The 19,000-nt window shown below is 35.9% G+C and overlaps 1 protein-coding gene and 1 long non-coding RNA gene across 3 annotated transcripts in view; one reads left to right on the top strand and one right to left on the bottom strand.

The window, feature by feature from the left end:
* Positions 1-4,271: 4,271 nt before the first annotated feature.
* On the bottom strand, positions 4,272-10,809 carry LOC149078099 (uncharacterized). 2 transcript variants are annotated; one of them, XR_016193901.1, is made up of 4 exons: positions 10,671-10,809; positions 8,318-8,482; positions 7,994-8,206; positions 4,272-5,080 (listed from the first exon to the last, which is right to left on the bottom strand). It is a non-coding gene; the product is annotated as an uncharacterized LOC149078099 (long non-coding RNA). The 2 variants fall into 2 exon arrangements; XR_016193902.1 differs by lacking the exon at positions 8,318-8,482 and having other exon boundaries at positions 10,671-10,768.
* A 770-nt stretch (positions 10,810-11,579) lies between these two features.
* Positions 11,580-19,000, top strand: part of LOC149078098 (F-box only protein 25) — a 55,278-nt gene continuing 47,857 nt past the window's right edge. The window contains exon 1 of the mRNA XM_089241694.1: positions 11,580-11,900. Coding sequence (XP_089097820.1) covers positions 11,791-11,900 — 110 coding nt within the window. The 5' untranslated portion in view covers positions 11,580-11,790. The remainder of the gene's footprint in view (positions 11,901-19,000) is intronic.

Raw genomic sequence — 19,000 nt, 5'->3', positions numbered from 1 at the left:
TTCTTCTCTACCCATGTTTAGTTCTTCAGTCATAAATTTCATCCAGGACAATCATCTACTCATACCAGTTCAACCTATAGTTTTTGCTAATCCACCCTGGATCATCTCTAATATATCGTATACTACTGATGAACTGCCATTCCAGATTACGACAGATCCAAATTTGGTCAACCCTTTATTTCAACAATACGAACAATTACATTGGTCTAACTCAATTATAATTGCTAGTGATGCATCCAAATCAGTTCATACAACAATAGGAGTCTTTTGTAATAAAAATATGAGAACTTTCCAGGCTACAGTTCATGACTCTTCTTCTGTTTTTACAGCTGAGTGTCTTGCCATTGCTGTTGCTGCTTCAAAATTTATATCTGAAAAACGTCACTATGTTATATTATCAGACAGCAAATCAGCAATTTCTGCATTAGCCTCCATAAATCCAAAGTCACATTCAGCCATCTTTACTACACATCTCTCTTTAATAGATGCTTCTAGCCGGGCAGAATTCATTTCAATTGTCTGGTCACCAGGTCACAAGAACATCTCCTACAATGAAATTGCAGATAAACTGGCTCGAACTGCTGCTAATAATGCAAACCCTACTTTTCCAGATTTTTCATATGTTGAAGATGTGCTGAATTTGCTTGAGAAGTCATGGAACATCCACATTGAACGATATTTCAGATATCAGCTTCTTTATCCACTTGCATCACGTTTTTTTAATACTATTAATAAATATTCACCTTACTTTACGAAGAGAAAATATGAAACATTATTTTACAGATTATTGTCAAACAGAGCCCCAACTAATGGTTATCTGTGCAGAATTAATCAGAAAGAGACTGCGAAATGTGACTATTGTGATGATCAAGAATCAAATGATCACTTCTTTTTTATATGCAAACATTGGAATAAATATCGCAATACCTTTTTCCAAAGTATTGGTATAAGAAATAATCAGAATTGTAATTGGAAAGCTATGTTTATTGCTCCTCCAAAATTATTTGTCAAAGGATTGGAAGTGTATTTATCTAAATGTAATAGATTCTGATTTTTTTTTTTTTTTTTTTTTTTTTTTTTTTTTTTTTTCTCTCTGAAAATTTGATAATTTGATATACATCCTGTTTTGAATAGTCAATTTTTTTTTTAATTTTTTTTTTTTTTTTTTTTCTCTCTCTCTCTATCTCTCTCTCTCTTTCTTCCCCTCAAGTCCCTGATTAATCTGATGTAAATATCACTGATTTGTTTTTCCATCTACTCATGTCTTGCAAACATCGTTATAATTCTTGTATATATATATATATATTTTTTTTTTTTATAATACATTTGTCTATTTTATGGAATTTATTTTATTTATTTTTATTTTTTGCTTAATGTATTGTGATTTTTGTTATGAATAATTATGTTGGATCATACAAGTATGATTGTTTTTCTTGTATGTAGCTATTTGGTTTGATGCGAGAAAATTTCTTGTGCTGTATATATTGTGAATTTGATTTAATATTTGTACAATTTGTGATAAAGCTGTGTACTGGTATGGGTTTTGTATAGGTGGTATATACAAAGTGAATGGGTATAGTTATGTATATGTTTCAGTTATTTTATAATTTTCTAAATGTATGGTATTTTCCATATATGTTGATGTATCAAAAAATTTTTTCCTACCCTAAAAAACTAACAAACTAACACATTAACCTTGTATATTTCTTTTTTTTTTACCCGTCCTAAAACCCTAGGTTGGTACAAAAGGACGTAAAACAAGTCAAGTCAAGTCAAGAAGGAAAATTCAAGGATTAATGAAGGAAAATTTCAGAAATAATGAAGGAAAATCCAAGAATTGATGAAAGAAATGATTCCAGTGTTAATGAAATAAATAATTTAATCTTTTTTCACCTTTAGATGAGAGTTCTCTTTTATTTTAATTTTCAAAACCCAATATTTAGAGACCGAACTGTTCATTTCTATGTGTAAATTGCCAGGCGGGAACTTTGTTTTCGCCGAGTCACGCCTCACATTTGATGTCGCTGCAGTCGCGGCGGCTGAATGCTCCTTCCAGTAATATAAGCTGGATGCAAGACTCCTCTGTCGTCTGCTTCTCTCCAGGTTACTTGTTTCGGATTTCTCCTTGTGTCTTGCAAAATAGTTGAACTGGTAGTTCAAACCTTCAGTTCTGTTTGTGAGCTTAGCTTGTAGGGAACCGAACAAACCATCTGTCGTCTGCTCATTAAGAGGTTCTTCGTTTTGGACGTCTCCTTATGCTCAAATAAAATAACCGAACTTTCAGTTTAAATTTCCAGTTCAGTTCATGAGCTTTGTTTATAAGGAACTGAGCGGAATAAAGAATATAGTTTTTTGATTTAAACTTCATCATCACCACATTAGTCACTTTTAAATTTGACATTAGATGGCAGCACATTACTATAAAGTAGAGTGTGGGAAAATTCATTTGTTACGATCTTTCCTGTCATCTGCGCTTGTGTGGAGGTCCTTTGTTACTAGCGGCTAAAAATCCGACATTCCCTGGTGAACTCGACCAATCACAGAGGAGCGGGAATGAGTTACTCTCGAACCGTAAATTTAGCGGCGTAAACACTGTAAGAGAAGTGTAAACAACAGATTGAAACCTTCCGAGCCGGAGAAAAGTTAAAATAGTTCCATAATAATCGTAACTATAAACCGTTCAAGTATTACTTAAGCAAAATTTTATGGGTTTTTACCCCTCCCCAACCCCACTTGTCAGCAAAATCAAGTAAACTGGACCAAAACTTTCTAGATTAGTACCGTTATTAACCAAGGGCACGACCACCTAGATAGGTTATATAGGAGGTCGTGCCAAGGGGGCTTCGGCTGCCCTTCCCATTCGCGAGAAATACGCCGCGGGTGGGGGAATATAATAATATATTGTATGATGTACACCCCCCCCCCCCCCGTGACCTCCAAGAGATAAAAATTGAATTTAAAAATTTAAATTCTAATAATTTTAATGAAATATTGTATAAAAATATCTGTACTGTTTTCATTAATTTCTGTAAATTTAAAATGTTTTTTGAAAGCTTGTGATGAGAGGAAATATTTTACCCTGTACCCCCCCCCCCCAAAGGTAGGTCCTGTGTAAGCCCCCCCCCCCCCCCCCCTTTACTTCTCTTGTTGATCTGAAGCAACCTAGTAGAATAGATCGGGATTTCAGGACATTGCACTGCTGAGGTGAGCACCTCTACCAATCAACAAAACAACCATCAATTGCCATTGTGCTTTACAATATTTTACTAACATCTTTTGCCAGCAAAACTGAAAAAATAACTTTTTGATTCCATAATAGCGCATGTACATTTTGAATGCCCAGAAGAGCATCGATCAAGTTGGTTTCAAAACCCCTTTCATCTAAACAATAATCTTCAATGCATGGTTTGCTGAGCTGTTTACTAGTATGTGTAGCATATCTAAGTGCCCCGTGAGTTTCATTTCATTAAAATGTCAAATTGTGGTCAAAATCTGGTCCAAGTACTGACGCATAATTTTCCAAATCACATATCAATGCTTTGATTAAAAGGATGAAAAATGATTCTATTAAAAATCTATATCAGTGCGATGAATGCTCAATTAACAGGAAATTTTTGATAATTATGTCTTTAGTCGTATGAGGTACTGTATTAGATTTGGTTGGAAATGAGGACAGGGCTGCAACTGGGGGGAAGACAGGCGAATCTGGTGCCCTGGGTGCTGAACCAGAAGGGGGCGTCAAATTCATTCTTTAACTGCATCCTCTACATGCAAGGGGTGCGCCAAAATTCCGGCTTGCCTGCGCGACAAAGTATCTAGTTGAGGCTCTGAATGAGGATACAGTACTGCATGAAGAAATTTGCTCCAGAATCACTTTTGTTTGTTGAAACACAGTTTCCCATAAGTTTCTATGGAATATTGTTTGATTTATTCCAGGTATGGCTCAAAATTTAAAATACCAAGTTTGTTTTTAAAATACCAAGGAATGTTATAAAGACGATAAAAACTGACCAAACGCTAAAATGAATAGCTTTGAGAGCTATAAATGGGAATTTATAGGAGTATAAGATAAGATCTTTTTATTTTAAACTATGCACACAAACACCAGCTTTATTCTGCTTAAGCCAGTGTTAACACAGCAGTCGAGTGTATAGGTGTCCCCCCATCCATTTGTGTTTTGGTACATCTGGGGAAAAGATTACAAAAAAAGGGATGTGAGTAAATCAATGGTCAAGTGACATTCTGACAATGATTAGCTTAAATTCATCTCATGATGCAGCTGATTTATGTCATTGCTTGCATTTATATCAAAGAAAATGTTCATTAATCGCATCCGTTAGCCAAGGCAGAAAAACTATGAAAAAAAATTGTTAGCCAAGGTACTGTATCCTTGATAAACTGATATATTCAATTTTCTTCAAACCCGATTTGAATAAAGCCATGCCAATATGTTCTCATCCAAATGCTTAGATAATCTTCATTCCAATCCCTCCCTTCCTTGCTATTAAAAGCAAATATAAAACCCTATTTTTCCCTATTGGTGCTTACGTAATATTTGAACGGTTGTGAGAATAATAGAAATGCACAAATAATTATACACAGTGAGAGGGAAAAAATTTTTGAACACAAATTTTTTTATTAAGTCATATGCAATATAATAAACAAAGTTGCACACACTATGTCATAGTCCCAAAGGCAATTAGAAATAAACATGATTTTATATATTTCGAAATTTAAATTTTTTTTTTAAATTGCTGCTTGTATTTCCATAGATTGAAAATGCTATTTTTCATAGTATTCTGTAATACTGTGCAGATGTACATGGTGTTCTGAATTTTTATACATTATAGAATAAGCAATTTCCTGACATAGCAGAGAGGATCAGATCATCAAAATCAATATGAGATCAGACATTTTATAACATTGAAGATAAACATATATATATACAGTAGATAAACAGATATAAACTGTAGAATAAACAGATATAAACTGTAGAATAAATAGATATAAACTGTAGAATAAACAATTATGCTAATAGCCGAGAGGATAAGGCCATCAATAAGACATTGCAGACACGATTCTACAATATTAAAAATAAACATGATCAATTCAATTTTATTCATCACATCATAAAATTTACAAATTGGCAAAACGAAGAAAAAATCCATCCAAGGGATCGTTGTTGATCCATACTGGTGGACACGATTGTTATTAAGTTAATTTTCAAACACAAATAGTAAATATTAATAATAAACTAATAATTAAAAAAAAACAATGAAAAAAATGCAAGAAAGAGAAATCATCTAATGAATATGACATACACACACATATACGCAGACACAAAATATTACATTGATTTGGATTAAGATTATTGATTTGTTTTATTAATATAAATAAAATAAATTATAAATGAAGAAAATAATTAGTATTAAGATAAATAATGGCAACAACGGAAGGTGCGATTCAGAAATTTTTTGAGTGATGGGGTAGAATCACGAGTTAAATTTTTAATATTATAGACCGTGTTGCTCTGCCCAAAGAGACTTTTTTTACCCTTTCAGTGGCAATCCCGAGATGTCAAACCTGATCGGCTTTATTTCTGTCACCCCGAAATATTTTGTCTTCTATAAAAATGCAGCGAAACTGTTTTTACAATAAAATGTTTTTCATTCCCCTCCAACCAATCAACTGTTAGTGGGCAGAGTTAGCTATTGTTCTAGGTTAGATAAGAAGAAGAAGCGAGAAAAAAAAAAAGAGAAAAATATGCTCAAGATATAAATAATACAAAAAGGGTTCTCTTCATAGAAAGCCACACACGTAATGGCAAGGTTTTGCAATTCCAAATGTGGCAATTTCAAATGCTGATCAGGAAAATTTCAAAAACCATTTAAAGGGTTAAATGGGAGTTTGGCTTAGATTTGCACCTTAAAATTTAAAAACCAACTTAAGCTGACCATCCCAAACAGTGGGGCTAAAACAACTTTTAATAACTTACCACTAATCATGAGGTAATCCCAAAATATTGGTCTGAGGATGTGTTGTATCCACAGTGTGTGCCAAGTCAAGAAAAACCTTAAGGGTTGTGGAAATGATTAGTTTTCTAAATTCAAAAGTCATAAGCTTGTCACAAAAGTTCAGCGATACAAGCAGAAATTGTACTAAACCACTTTGAAAGTGCTCGAATGTTAATGAATTCAGACAGCTTTATTTTGTTTTCGGTTCCTTTTTTATTCCCACATTGAATAAATCATGGAAACGGCATGCGCGAAGAGACTTAGACATTGTAAATTCTATTTTATTTCATCCCAAAGATTTCTTTAATTCTATTGATTCATATTTAAAAGGGGTGGACAGAAATTAAACATATAGTTAATTACAGGAAAGCATAGGTGTATGTAGAATTTTCTCAAGGAGAGGATTTTCAGATTTTTTATCCTTCTTTGCAGGAAAGTATACTTACTGTAGAAAATATAATTACAAGAAAATGTACTTAATATGCAGGAAAAATAAGAACAGAAAGGTACATGTAATGTAAAAAAAGTAATTACAGGAAAATACACAATGTAGAAAAAATTACAGGAAAGTGTATTTTTAATGTAGGAAAAATAAAAAAAATATACGTAATGTAGGGAAAATAATAACAGGAAAATGTATTTAATGCAGGAAAAATAAAAACAGAATTATACACAATGTAGAAAAAATAATTATAAAAGAAAAATCAATTAACCTCAAATACATAAACCCAAACAAACAGGAAATTGATGAAAAAAAGAGAACTATGTAGAAAATATTGATGGAAAAAAATAAAGATGAGAGCTAGAAAAAAATTAGAAAAGAGTGCAGAATATTACAAAATTATGAGAACGCGCTTGCGCATTGTAAGTTCCGAACAGTGTCCGAAGTCACGACAGTTTCCGAAGTATTGTACACGAATTAACGACCGGTTCGAGAGTAACTCACTCCCGCTCCTCTGTGATTGGCCAAGTTCACCAGGGAATGTCGGATTTTTAGCCACTAGTCCTTTATTATTACTGAAAATTACTTTCAGGTCAGTTTATAAGGAACAAAGCTGAATGAAGAATTTAGTTCTTTATACATGAGCTTCGTCATCACCACATAAGGCACTTCCGATTTTCAAAGTATCAACAATATTTTTAAAAATAAATGTCTTAAAGCAGTGATTCCCAACGTGGGCGTTAACGCCCCCGGGTGGGGGTGATGGAATGTTCCGGGGGGGGGGGCGGTAGAAGCTACGAGTACAACATAGGATCCTATGGGTTAGATTGCGTTGGGGGGGCGCTGGGAGAAAAAAATTTCTGAAGAAGGGGGCGATGGGACAAAAAAGGTTGGGAAACTATGTCTTAAAGTATTCCGTGTGAACTTCTCAGGGGCTCCGCGGCCACTCGAGAACAATAAAATAAATCAATAAATTCGATAAACAAAAAAGAGGCCTAAAGGGTGCCGCCATATAAATGATATACTAAAAAGGGCTCTTCGAGTTAAACAGGGCTTCGCCAGAGGAAATTATTCACTGAATAGTGCTCCGCGAGTCAGAAAAGGTTGAGAACCGCTGCCATCGAGGAATGTGTATGAGGTGCATGTTTGGTTACGAGTAGTAGTGTATTAAAATACTACTACTAAACCAGACATGCACCTCATCCATATTCCTCTGCGGAACTCATCCATATTACTCTTCCCACCTCTGTGTGGTCTTCATATAACTCTTTCCTCAGATATAGTCTTTGCTTAAGGGGGGAAAATTCTCAGGTTCCGAGAAAGTACAGCAATGAAAGCACCAGAGGATGCTACAAAAAAAGGCTTGCAATTTAAATCTTAGTATGAACAATGCCAAAAAATGCATAATTGTGCCCAGGGCATTCGTTCTTCTATAATAAAATAAGTCTCAGAGAACTTTTTAGATGTAATATAGTGTAAGACGGATTCCAAACATTTCTCAGTGATAAAAATTACGTCAGGTAAATGAGTCATGTACCTGGCCCGAATCTTTCCCTCTGATGAAACTTTCTGCAATATTACAGAGTAAAATGTCTACACAGTCCATGCTGTAGGCATCACCTTGATGTGTGAGTAAAACCTTGTGCTCAAACCAGGGTTCAACGTTCAGCACTTTTGAGTCCATTTCTATTTGCTTAGGTTGCCAACACCTATTTTATGGTTGAAGGAACCCTAAAGCTCCGTCTTGCCCCTGAAAAAAAAAAGACTTGACAGATCAAATAAGATAGTGCATCTATATTCAGATGATTCATCTTCAGACCTTAAAACCAATCAAAACAAAAAAATAGTACATAACCATTACCACACAATGATGTTTTGTGGTTTATTCCTAGCGGCTAGAACATGACCAGGCAGTTGTGTGTGGTGAAGCATTACTAAGTATACTAAGCGGTGAAGCATTTGCCATGGTTCCAGATGAAAAAGATAAAAAGCCAGAATTTTCCAATGTTTCAGTTTGTGTGGAACTCTATAGTAAACATGAATAGATAATAAACGTGAATACTCCTCCAATATGCTATATTCTATGCATTTAGTTGGAGAGCTAGGCGCTTTGACTCTTTCAAAACTTTTCATTGCCACCAGGAATGTTTTCAAGCCAACGTGCTATCCTTATTTATTTTACTCCCATTTCCAATTCTTTTTTGTTGTGAATGTCTTACTCCTCCAGCATTCATCATGGTGATCGTTATTTAAATACACATTCTTGGCTCATTAATTTTTCTATGGATGAATAATCTCTAACCCTGGGGCTCACACAAGGGAGGATTCTCATCATTTTTGGTTTTCCAAATCAATAAATTCATGACGGGGAGGGGGGGCGCAAAAGATTCCAGCCTAGTAGTGCTCCAGGATGCATGTGCTCTAATCTGATGGGGGGAAAAAAACACTTGTTTTCAACAAAAGCTAGTTTCTAACTAGCGGAAGAAAGTCTAGTTTTTCTTGCTCAAAATGTGCAATTGAAATGGTTTCAAACAGAGATTGAACTCAAAGAATTAAATTGTAAGCGATTGATTTTTGGTGTTTTTTTTCTTTTTGTATTTTGGATTGTGTTCATTTCTTTTTTGTATTTGAATGTTGCACAAATGTTCAATTTCTAAGATATTTGGCAATCAAGAAAAATTTGGGCCATCAAGTGGGCAGAACCTTGGCGCAATCACAAATTTGGCGGCACTTTCACTTATGGGATATTAGCCCTAATTTGATTCTTATAAGCGGTTGATTCTATGTAACTGCTGTATAATCTAGCAGTTATAATCAGTGATTTTCTTATAAAAACTACGATTTTCTTTCTTTCAAACTGAGAACAACTCTATCGTCATGAGCAATTCACTACAGAGTGAGTTGTGCTGGAAGTGTGAGTGTGTGTACCCAACAGTCTGAGTGTGCATACAGGGTTGTGACGGATTTTTTCATTGCTATCATCTATATTTCAGAGGTGAATTTAGTGAAGTAAAATGATTGAATATTTGTAGCATTATAGACCTATTGTTCTCTGTGGTGAGACTTTTCAACTCGCATTCACACCTCGAAGTTGGGAACTACAGAAACCCAACTTCAGCCGACTACCATTGTGACTATAAATATGGTGGCTATCAAACCACACATTCACCTTGTCTATATTCCTCTGTGGAACTTCTAACGAATCAGTACATGTTGGAATGTGCATTTAAGTGTTGTGAAACTACCGTGAAGTTTGTTTGCGTGTAAGGCTTTTTGTGTTTAGATCTGACATCAATTTTTTTAACTATCTGAGAAATATAATGATTGAATAATTGTGACCTTGTAGGTTTGTTGCACTCTGTGGTGAGACTTTCTTATGGGAAGATCGACTAGCATTTGCGCCTTGAAGTTGGGAATCACAGAAATGTAAACGGTGGCTACTGCATAGCCATTGGCTTGAAAAACACTCCGGTCGTCAATGAACAATTTTGAAAGAACTGAAGCACAAAGGTAAGTTATTGGCAATGGAAAAAAAAAAACCCACCAAATGTTTTTAGGGGTAGCAATCATCAGTGTAATTTGGACGTATGTATGTATTGTAAGTGATCTAGAACAGCTCCATCGTAGTTCATTTGAGTGATTTCACGTGCGACCGCTTGAGTGAACTGAAACTACACCTGAGGTCACTTAAGTGATTTGCAAATGTGCAACAACCTACTTGTGAACTGAAACTACACCTGAGGTCACTTAAGTGATTTGCAAATGTGCAACAACCTACTTGTGATCTGAAACTGCACCGCAATTCACTTGAGTGATCTGGAAATGTGATGAGGGTTACTTACGTGATGTGGAACTGCTTTTCGGATCACTTAAGTTATCTAGGAATGTACCGCGGGTCACTAAAATGATCTGAAAACGTACCGCGGACCGTCAAATTGCTCTACTACAGCAAAAAGCGCTGCTCACTAAACTCAACCTCGGCCTTTCGTCATCATACTCAAACCGCGGACCACTTGAGTGATCTTAAAATGTATCGCGGAATAATTAAGTGACATAATAATATGACCCTGAGGGGTCATATTTGACCCGTGGGCCATGGGTTGAGCATGAATGATGTTCTGCAATATTCATAATAATTGTACATAAAATCATATAATAATTCATAATAATACTCATGTAATGTGATAAATTATGTTATAATTTCAATAAATGACCTTTTTTTTGAGTGAACATTCGAGAAGAGTTTACGAATTTGCATGAGCACGCACTTCAGTAGGGGATGATGCTTATTTTTCGTTCACATGGCATTCAAAATAAACATAAATAATACTTGGACAGATTACACAGTATTTCATGCTCCCATGGCTATTTGCTGACGTAAGTGAACCACCACTCGAACTGGATGTATGGACAAAAACCATAAAAATGACCATACTTGGTCAGTCTAAACGCGGGACAATACGAAGCAAAAATAAAATTAAAATAAATAAATATGGCCACACTCATTTGGGCAAACATAAAATCTGCTATTATCAAAAACAAAATGGTAATTTGATCAATATTTGATTTAGCATTCGGATTTTCCCCCCCTAGTTTTTTCGAAAAAAATATGGTCAGTGCAAATATGGAAACGAATGAATATTCATCGTACATATTTGTAATTTTGAAGGTTTTTCCAAGAATTTACTTCAATCCACTATGATCTGTCATGCTTCATTTCCCACCATTTGTGATTTCGCAGTGATTTCCGTCATAGTTCTCGTTCCCCTTTGGCATCAGTTTTGGCAGCAATTGGCGAATTTCTATGTTTTCACGAATTCACAGGATCCGAAGACTTCTCGTTTTTTTTTGTTTTTTTTTTTGCTGAAAAATATGCTAAGCTGGAATTTCTCATGCGGTTTTTTTTCCATCAAATATCATCAGCTAGTAAATGAATCTCCTGGACCCACTTTCGTATCAATCACAGCACATCTCTTAACGAAATCCAGCGCATCTCAAAATAAAACAAGACTTTTGATTCGCCGTTTTGCCTTTCACTGATTGCAGTGCGCAACCAATCAAAATACCCGGAGTCTGCGGTAACGTAATTATCCCATGATGCAATATTTTTGTGAGCGCTTTCAAGGTTTGTTGTTGTTGGATCAGTCGAGAGCGTGAGCAGTCAAAGAGAACACATATGTTTTTGTGACGTCACGACCATCAACAAAAACTTCGCATGATATAAAAAGAGAGTTCTGTGTTTTGTCCACAAAATAGACTTTGGTGGTGTTCAAATGGTCGCGACCATCGCCAGCTGTTTTGCATAAAGAGAGAGATAGAGAGAATAACGAAGGGATGCCGTTCATCGGGAAAGATTGGAGGTCTCCAGGTGAAGCCTGGGTAAAAACATCTGATGGATGGGAGAGACAAAAGATACTCGAGCACAGGCAGCTGGACAATCCAAGGTGAGACCAATTTTAATGCGCACTTTCCAATTATACCTCAAATGCATTTTACGTGTTTCACTGCAATTACTGCACAACACTCCCAAGGTTCCTAGATCATGTCACCTATATCCAGCCCTTCTTCCCCATCACCAGGTGCGTATCTACAGTAGAGGGGGCGCTCATGCACAAAATCCCTAATGTTTCTAGACATAGGTGCTAGAACAGGGGGGGGGGCTGAAACTGCATGGTCCCCCTCCCCCAATAAATTTTGTGAAGGGGTGCTGAACCCCCCCAATAACTTTTTAATGAATGTACAATGCAGCACACCATTCCACCTCCTTTATATGGGCTTGAGTCCCATATATATGCAGATTATCATGACAATTATCAGCCCACCGTCAAATGTTTTCGTCATGTCTGGGCTTCCGTGCTTAGATTATGTCACCTATACTATCCAGGGTCCCCTACCAGACATGTATCTATGGGGGGAGGGGAGACTTATGTACTAAATTTCCAGTGTTCCTGGATCATGCCACCTATTTTATCCAGGCACCCTCTTACCAGATATGTATTTATAAGGGACTTAGTGGGTTATAGCCTCGGGTGGAAAATTTTAGGTGATGAGCATTTTTTGATGGTTTAAATGGTCGAGACCAGTGCCAGCTGTTTTGCATGGAGGTAGACTAACAAAGGGATGCTGCTTATCAGAAAATATCTGTAGGTGAAGCCTGGTTAGAAACATCTGGTGGATGAGAAAGACAAAAGATACTCGAGCACAGACAGCTGAACGATCCAAGATAAGACGAAGTCTAACACACACTTTCATTGCAATTATTGCACAACACTCCTAGTGTTCCATGCCACCTATATTATCCAGTTTCCCCCAATCAGATGAGTGTTTACAGGGGGCAAGGCCATCTTAAGAACATCATTGCCCCCTGCGAAAAGTGATTTTAATGATAACTCCTATATGGCTAGAAATATCCACCTATCAATTTGCATAATGAGAGAGTGTCAATAAGAGAATGTCATACTTCCAGAAATCGTGGAAATTATTTAATGAACATTATTCTGCAGTTGGGTTCATGGTTTCTTTTGAATGAAAATGTGCTTGCTCCCAGTTATGAGTAGAAACGTCATAACTACACATGCTTAGTCATAAATGGAAATCAGTTTCGAGATGTATGTATGGACATATTTTGTGATATGAAATTATCGTTAGGAGAGAAAATCTATCTGTAATGTGTTATTCCCGATTAAATGTGCATTCCATCATTCTTAGAATATTCATAACAGTGCAGTAATTAATATTTAAATGTCTATCTGCTAAAAGTAAGAAAGCTTGAATAAATTTGAGGTTTTATTTTCTTTTATGTTTATATTACAATGAATAAGTTGACAAAAGCTAAAAGAAAACATTTTTCACTTTAAAGATTGATAGGAACGAACCATGGGCGGAGATACAGACGGGCATTGCTCCGCAGTTTCAGCGGTGGAGTTGACTGATCTAATGTATATGTGTGTATATAAGAATTGGCATCATTGTGCCCCAGACTTTCAAGTCTATATCCCCTATGATAGGAACCGTTTGATTACTCATTCAGATTAGCGTATTCGTGGAAGGATTTCATTGGCATATTTATTGGAAGCTGGGGCTATTTTTTGAGGGATTGGTGATCTAGTAGATTATAATACAATGGAAAGAAAAAATGAAGAAAGAAGAATGAAGATAAAAGAAGAATGAAAGAAAGAAGAAAAGTGATAAAACCATAAATCTTCATCTACCTAGAGAGTCAGTGACATTTTAGTGAGTAACTAAAAGAATGTTCAAGCACAGGAGTGACCAAAACAACGTAAAAGCATGTGGGTGATTAAAAGCGTGGTGTAGAGATTATGAAAGCATATAAGAGTGACCTCTAGAGAGTGTGTTTGGATAGGAGTGACAAAATCAGTGTGCGATCGTGTGATTTATGGAAAGCGTGACATAGAGAGATGCCAGGTCAGTAGATACAGTCAAACCTCATTAGTGCGTCACCCGGTTAACACGTCACTCCGCTTAACGGGTCACGTTTTGGAAGTCCCTATTGTTCTCAGGCAGGAATTGAGACAGCTATGGCTTACTTCGTTTAACGAGTCACTCCGCTTACTAAGTCATATTTTTGCTCTCCCAAGAGTGACTCATTAATGAGGTTTGACTGTAATAATGAGTGACTTAAAAGGCAAGTTGTCAGATCACTAAGTGATCAAAAGAGTAACATAAAGAGTGTGAGCATGGGAGTGACCTAGAGAGTGAGGAACCACATCAGTGAGTGTAAGTATGGGAGTTACCTATAGAAAGAGTGTGAAAGAATGTGAGCAACCAGCAATTTTACAGGGGCAAGGGACTAAGCAGGTTTTCGGAGGACTCGTAGAGCTTTACCCAGAGCAACAAATTGGAGCCACAAGTGATCAAGAAAATTACACTATGATAAAAGAAGGGTGGCAAAATAAAAAAAAATCAGCCTCTGTGAATGACAGCAGATAACAATTGTAAATTTTAAACCACCAGAACAAAAATGTTCCTTTTGCCTCCCCGGACTTCCGAATTGATCTAGCCCTCTTTCTTTTCTCGCATTCAGCCTAATTGGTGTTCATTGTTATTTTTTATGTTGTAATGAATTTGAAAACAACTTCCTATTTGAAAAGGCTCATCATTGTAAATTTCTCATTTCCAATTGAAAGATTGGTGACAGCACCCTACTAAACATACACATCACTAAAAGTAGATGCACAAATGCACTGTTACGGTTAACCATCTTTGGCAGCAAGCAGCATGAAACAATTGATGCTGGTAGCAGTTATAAGCTCAGTGGCGCTCATCTGGTGGAGATGATCACAAAAACTAGGAAGTAATGAAACTTTTTAAGAAAATATAAGAAATGGTAGTTGTGTTGCATGAGGGAAAAAAAAAAAAAAAAGTAAAGCTGTGTGTGATATATTCATGGATGAATACTGCATCTTGGTCTACACTCATTGCCTCATTCAGAATGCTATTTGTTCCATTCATTTGTGTGTTCATTTACCAAGAACTGTCACATGTCTTCCCTCTGACATCTGTCTTCCTTATAAACAGATGGACTTGTAAAGAAAAGAGATGCTTAGCTCATCACTTAAAAGAAAAACCCCTTTTATCAGTGGCAGTGAAGAAAACTTTCTTTTTTATTTTTGTCTAGCGCTGGAGATATGTTTCATGGAATTAAGCAACTCTTGAGACATTTATTAGTAAATAAGAAAATGTTAAATATAGTGGAAGTCTGAAGAGCTTATAACAGCAGGTAAAATAGTTATAGGCAATAAATAGCTACACTGTATTTTCGGAATTAACTTATTGACTGTGCAATGCAAATCATTCCTTTTAGGGGAATTCTTGTATGTAAGACACTTACTAAATGGGCTATGTACACTGTCTGGCAAAAAAAAATATATATTGCACTCTTAGCCAAGTCACTCCTCTGGAGAAACATGCAACCAGATTGGGATATGCAAGAGGTGCCTGAAAGATCAACTCATGAAGTTAAGGAGGTGGATAGAGTCTGGTCACCGGAGCTGATCTTATTTGTCACCGATCGTGGGCCATTCCCGGCAACCTTACATCACAGCAGCGTTTCTCAACCTCTTCCAAACCCAGAGACCAGTAAAATATCTGAAACGACAGACCACTTGCGTCCCGTATTACGGGAAATTCCAGTATTTTCAGTTGTTCCGAATTGTTTTACACATTTGCCTAGTTTTTTCTCTCAACAACGCTTATTTAAATTATTACTAAAATTGTGGAACAAACAGCGTTTTCATAATTATTATTAAATGACTATAAATACAAATATTCATCTTGCTTATTTGTCAGGTTGAACATTTTTTCCTTCAATTTTTCAGTGATTTTAACTACAATGCGGACTTATAGCAACGTTTTTGATGACAATTGGCGTTGTCCTGTATTTTACAGTGTTTAAGATCCGAGTTCCCTTTGTTTTTCTCAATGAAATATAGTCATCCATTCGTTTGAATGTTTTTTCGTCAAATAAATTTTTTTATTGTGGTTTGTAGCACAGCGCTTTATTTCCCCCAATTTTGCAGTAATTAGCAAATTTGTCGTAAATGACATCTTTTGGCTAGAATCACAAATATCCCGTATTTAGTATCACAATTTCCCGCATTTGTGGCATTACGACACCGTAAGAAGATCTCCGCGTCTTCACCACTCTGACAGTGCGTTGGTGACTGTTCCTGAGCGAGGATCATGATGAATTCGAAAATCCAGTGAAGCTCCGAAGAAATTATCGTGGTCTCTTCAGCTGTGCTCGAGAGTGAACTGGAGTGGTGGATTGAACTGTTCATGCGGAATAAGGTGCTACTTTTTGTCGTACATAGGTTAGCGAATTGATTGAAATTTTGATTGCACCATTTTGCGCTTTGATTTTATATACAAGTTTCTGTACTTGCATTTATTATTATTGGTGCCCGTTGCACTTTGATTTTCCACATTATTTTTCGATTTACATAATACAACAAATGCACTGTATGTAATCTTCAAATTCTGGGTTTTTTGGAAATGCCCACGTTTTCTTGGTGTGGGGGGGGGGAGGGTGAAGTTCTTACGTTACTTCTCGTGACAGAGCCTGGGTGTCTCGCAGTTTCTCCAAAGTATTCTGCATTATTTTCTTCTCTGAAGACGATAGAACCGTTGGGAATGACGATGCCAAAATATATTTTTGAAAGAGTCATTATTCGGACACGTGTATTTGATCCGTCAGGTCCCCTCCCAAATCCAATCGACAGCCTATGTAACTTGATATTAAAAGTATCTGACAAGGTATTCGACTACTCTTGGACCACCGGGCATTTTGGTGAAGCAAATCCAGCTAAAAAATGGGTGTTAAGATTACAAGATACTGCATGACATCATTAAATAAATGGCATGTCGAATGCGTGTTTAATTTGTATTAAAGGCGATCCAAAAAAAAGTGTATGCGGCTTTTTTTTGTTGTTGTTGTCCAGGTAGTGTATAGCAGATCAAGTTTTCTGATGTTTTTGCGGACTTGAGTTCATTTTCTTATCGTGGATTCCAATTCACGAGACATCAGATTAATCAGATTTTTTTTTTTCTTCTGATAACCGGCATTTAGAGCGATAAGGCTGTGAAATATGTTAAAAAGCAGGTTCAGTGATGTATGCGTTCGTTTCTTTTCCCAATCTTAAAATCTTCAACACTTCAGGAAGTTTATTTTTTTCCCCTTATAAGAAATGCTTCACCTTCTCTTGACAGTTTTGTTTTGATTATTGATCTTTTTTTTGCTGGATGAATGGCAGGTAGATCCAGAAACAAGTCACACACTCATGAGTGAGAAGTAATTGCTCCAACGACCCACTTGTCAGTGCTTGTGTGGCGGCAGTCTCTGAGTTAATGGAACATTACCAGAAAGTTAAGGATGGAAAAAAAAAATATATATATATAAAGTATAACGAACAGTTATACAGAGTTACGTTTCCTAAAATGCGTGCCGTCGAGCGAACGACATCGTAAATATAATAAGAAGCAATAATATGTGGCCCCAGGGAAATAATACACACAAACATATTATTTCTATAACATTTTATCTCTTTACTTAATGTCTTCTTTATTTATAGCACGTGTTAAAGGGGTTATTACACGTTTTATTTTTTCTATCTTTAGTAGGAAGGACAATGAAAAAAACACAAAAACGCTTAACCGAGTGGGGACACGCCATAGATTTCTTGTATTCACTTCGAAAAAATACGTACCGGTACCATCTGCATAGTATCCCATCTCGTGTAGTCTCAGATGGTATAGGAATACAAATACAACGCCACAACAGGCAAAATGTCCAACGAGGTGGCTGAGAAAAAGATGCCCATAAAAATATGGATGTCATATATTTCAAAAATATAGCAGCCTAATTAAAAATGCAATTAACAAAAATTGTAAACAATATATACACATTATAAAATACTATACAATGCCCATAAAGAATACTTATGGTTGTCTTATTCTAAGTATGGATAGCTTCTCGATTTACCCCAACATGTTTATCGTATTTATTTTTAAACGTGTCAATTGTGTTACAATTTACTACCTCCGGGGGTAAGCTATTCCATATATTAACAACCCTATTAGAGAAAAATTTCCTGCGACACCATAGCCTTGCATTGTCCCTCACCAATCGATACTGGTGTCCCCTTGTAAAAGCAGTCGATTGGCGGTGTACTAAAAGTTCATGGTCCATCCTATCCATCCCATTGAAAATTTTGAACACTTCGATCATATCTCCTCGACACCTGCGTTCAGCCACTGTAAACATATTCAAAAAATGAAGTCTATCTTCATAACTCAAGCCCCGTGTGCCAATAAGGACACGCGTAGCTCTTCTCTATCTCTCTATGCCAGCGTTTTTCAAGCTTTTTAGCACTTATCCGCACAGTTGAACTTCCACTGCACACTTGAATTTGGATTTTAAAATTACATTTTTTTAGTTATTTAAATGTTAATCATGAATAATTAATATTAATTAGTTATCAATTATTATATTACAAAGCAATTTCTTGTCATTTATAATGGAAATAATAATTAAAATTCATGAAACTACCTGAGCTTGACAAAGTTGAGAAATATTTTATTTTTTTGGAGGGGAACATTCCTAAAGATCGTAACTATGATCGGTTTTTATTTTTAATCTCTTGTTTATTACAGAAAAACTGGTTTTACACAAATGTGATGTTAAGAACAGAACATTTTTTTGTAACATTTCAAAATGTGACATTAATTAATAACGCCTTGAAATCTGCAAAAATTGTAAGGCAAGATCTAGCTGGTCTTATCGGCATTAATCGATACATAAATTTGAATTTATCATTTACGAAATTAAAAATCAAAATTTAATACATATCTTTTAATAGTTTAATTTGTGATACTCTGCCATCTCTCTCGCAATTTATTTTTATTTTAACCTCTTTTCCTTTTCTGTTATATTTTAATTCGTCGACTCTCGCACAGGTTAAACCAGCAGTTCCCAAAAATATTTGGTTCGAGGAGCCTTATTTAAAAAAAAAAATTCTATGTTGGA

This window comes from Pholcus phalangioides, unplaced genomic scaffold (assembly GCF_987345545.1).
Source record: "Pholcus phalangioides strain wild (caught in Gottingen) unplaced genomic scaffold, Ppha-v1.0 ptg000014l_1, whole genome shotgun sequence".
Lineage (NCBI taxonomy): Eukaryota > Metazoa > Arthropoda > Arachnida > Araneae > Pholcidae > Pholcus > Pholcus phalangioides.
This window is presented reverse-complemented; position numbering and strand designations above follow the sequence as displayed.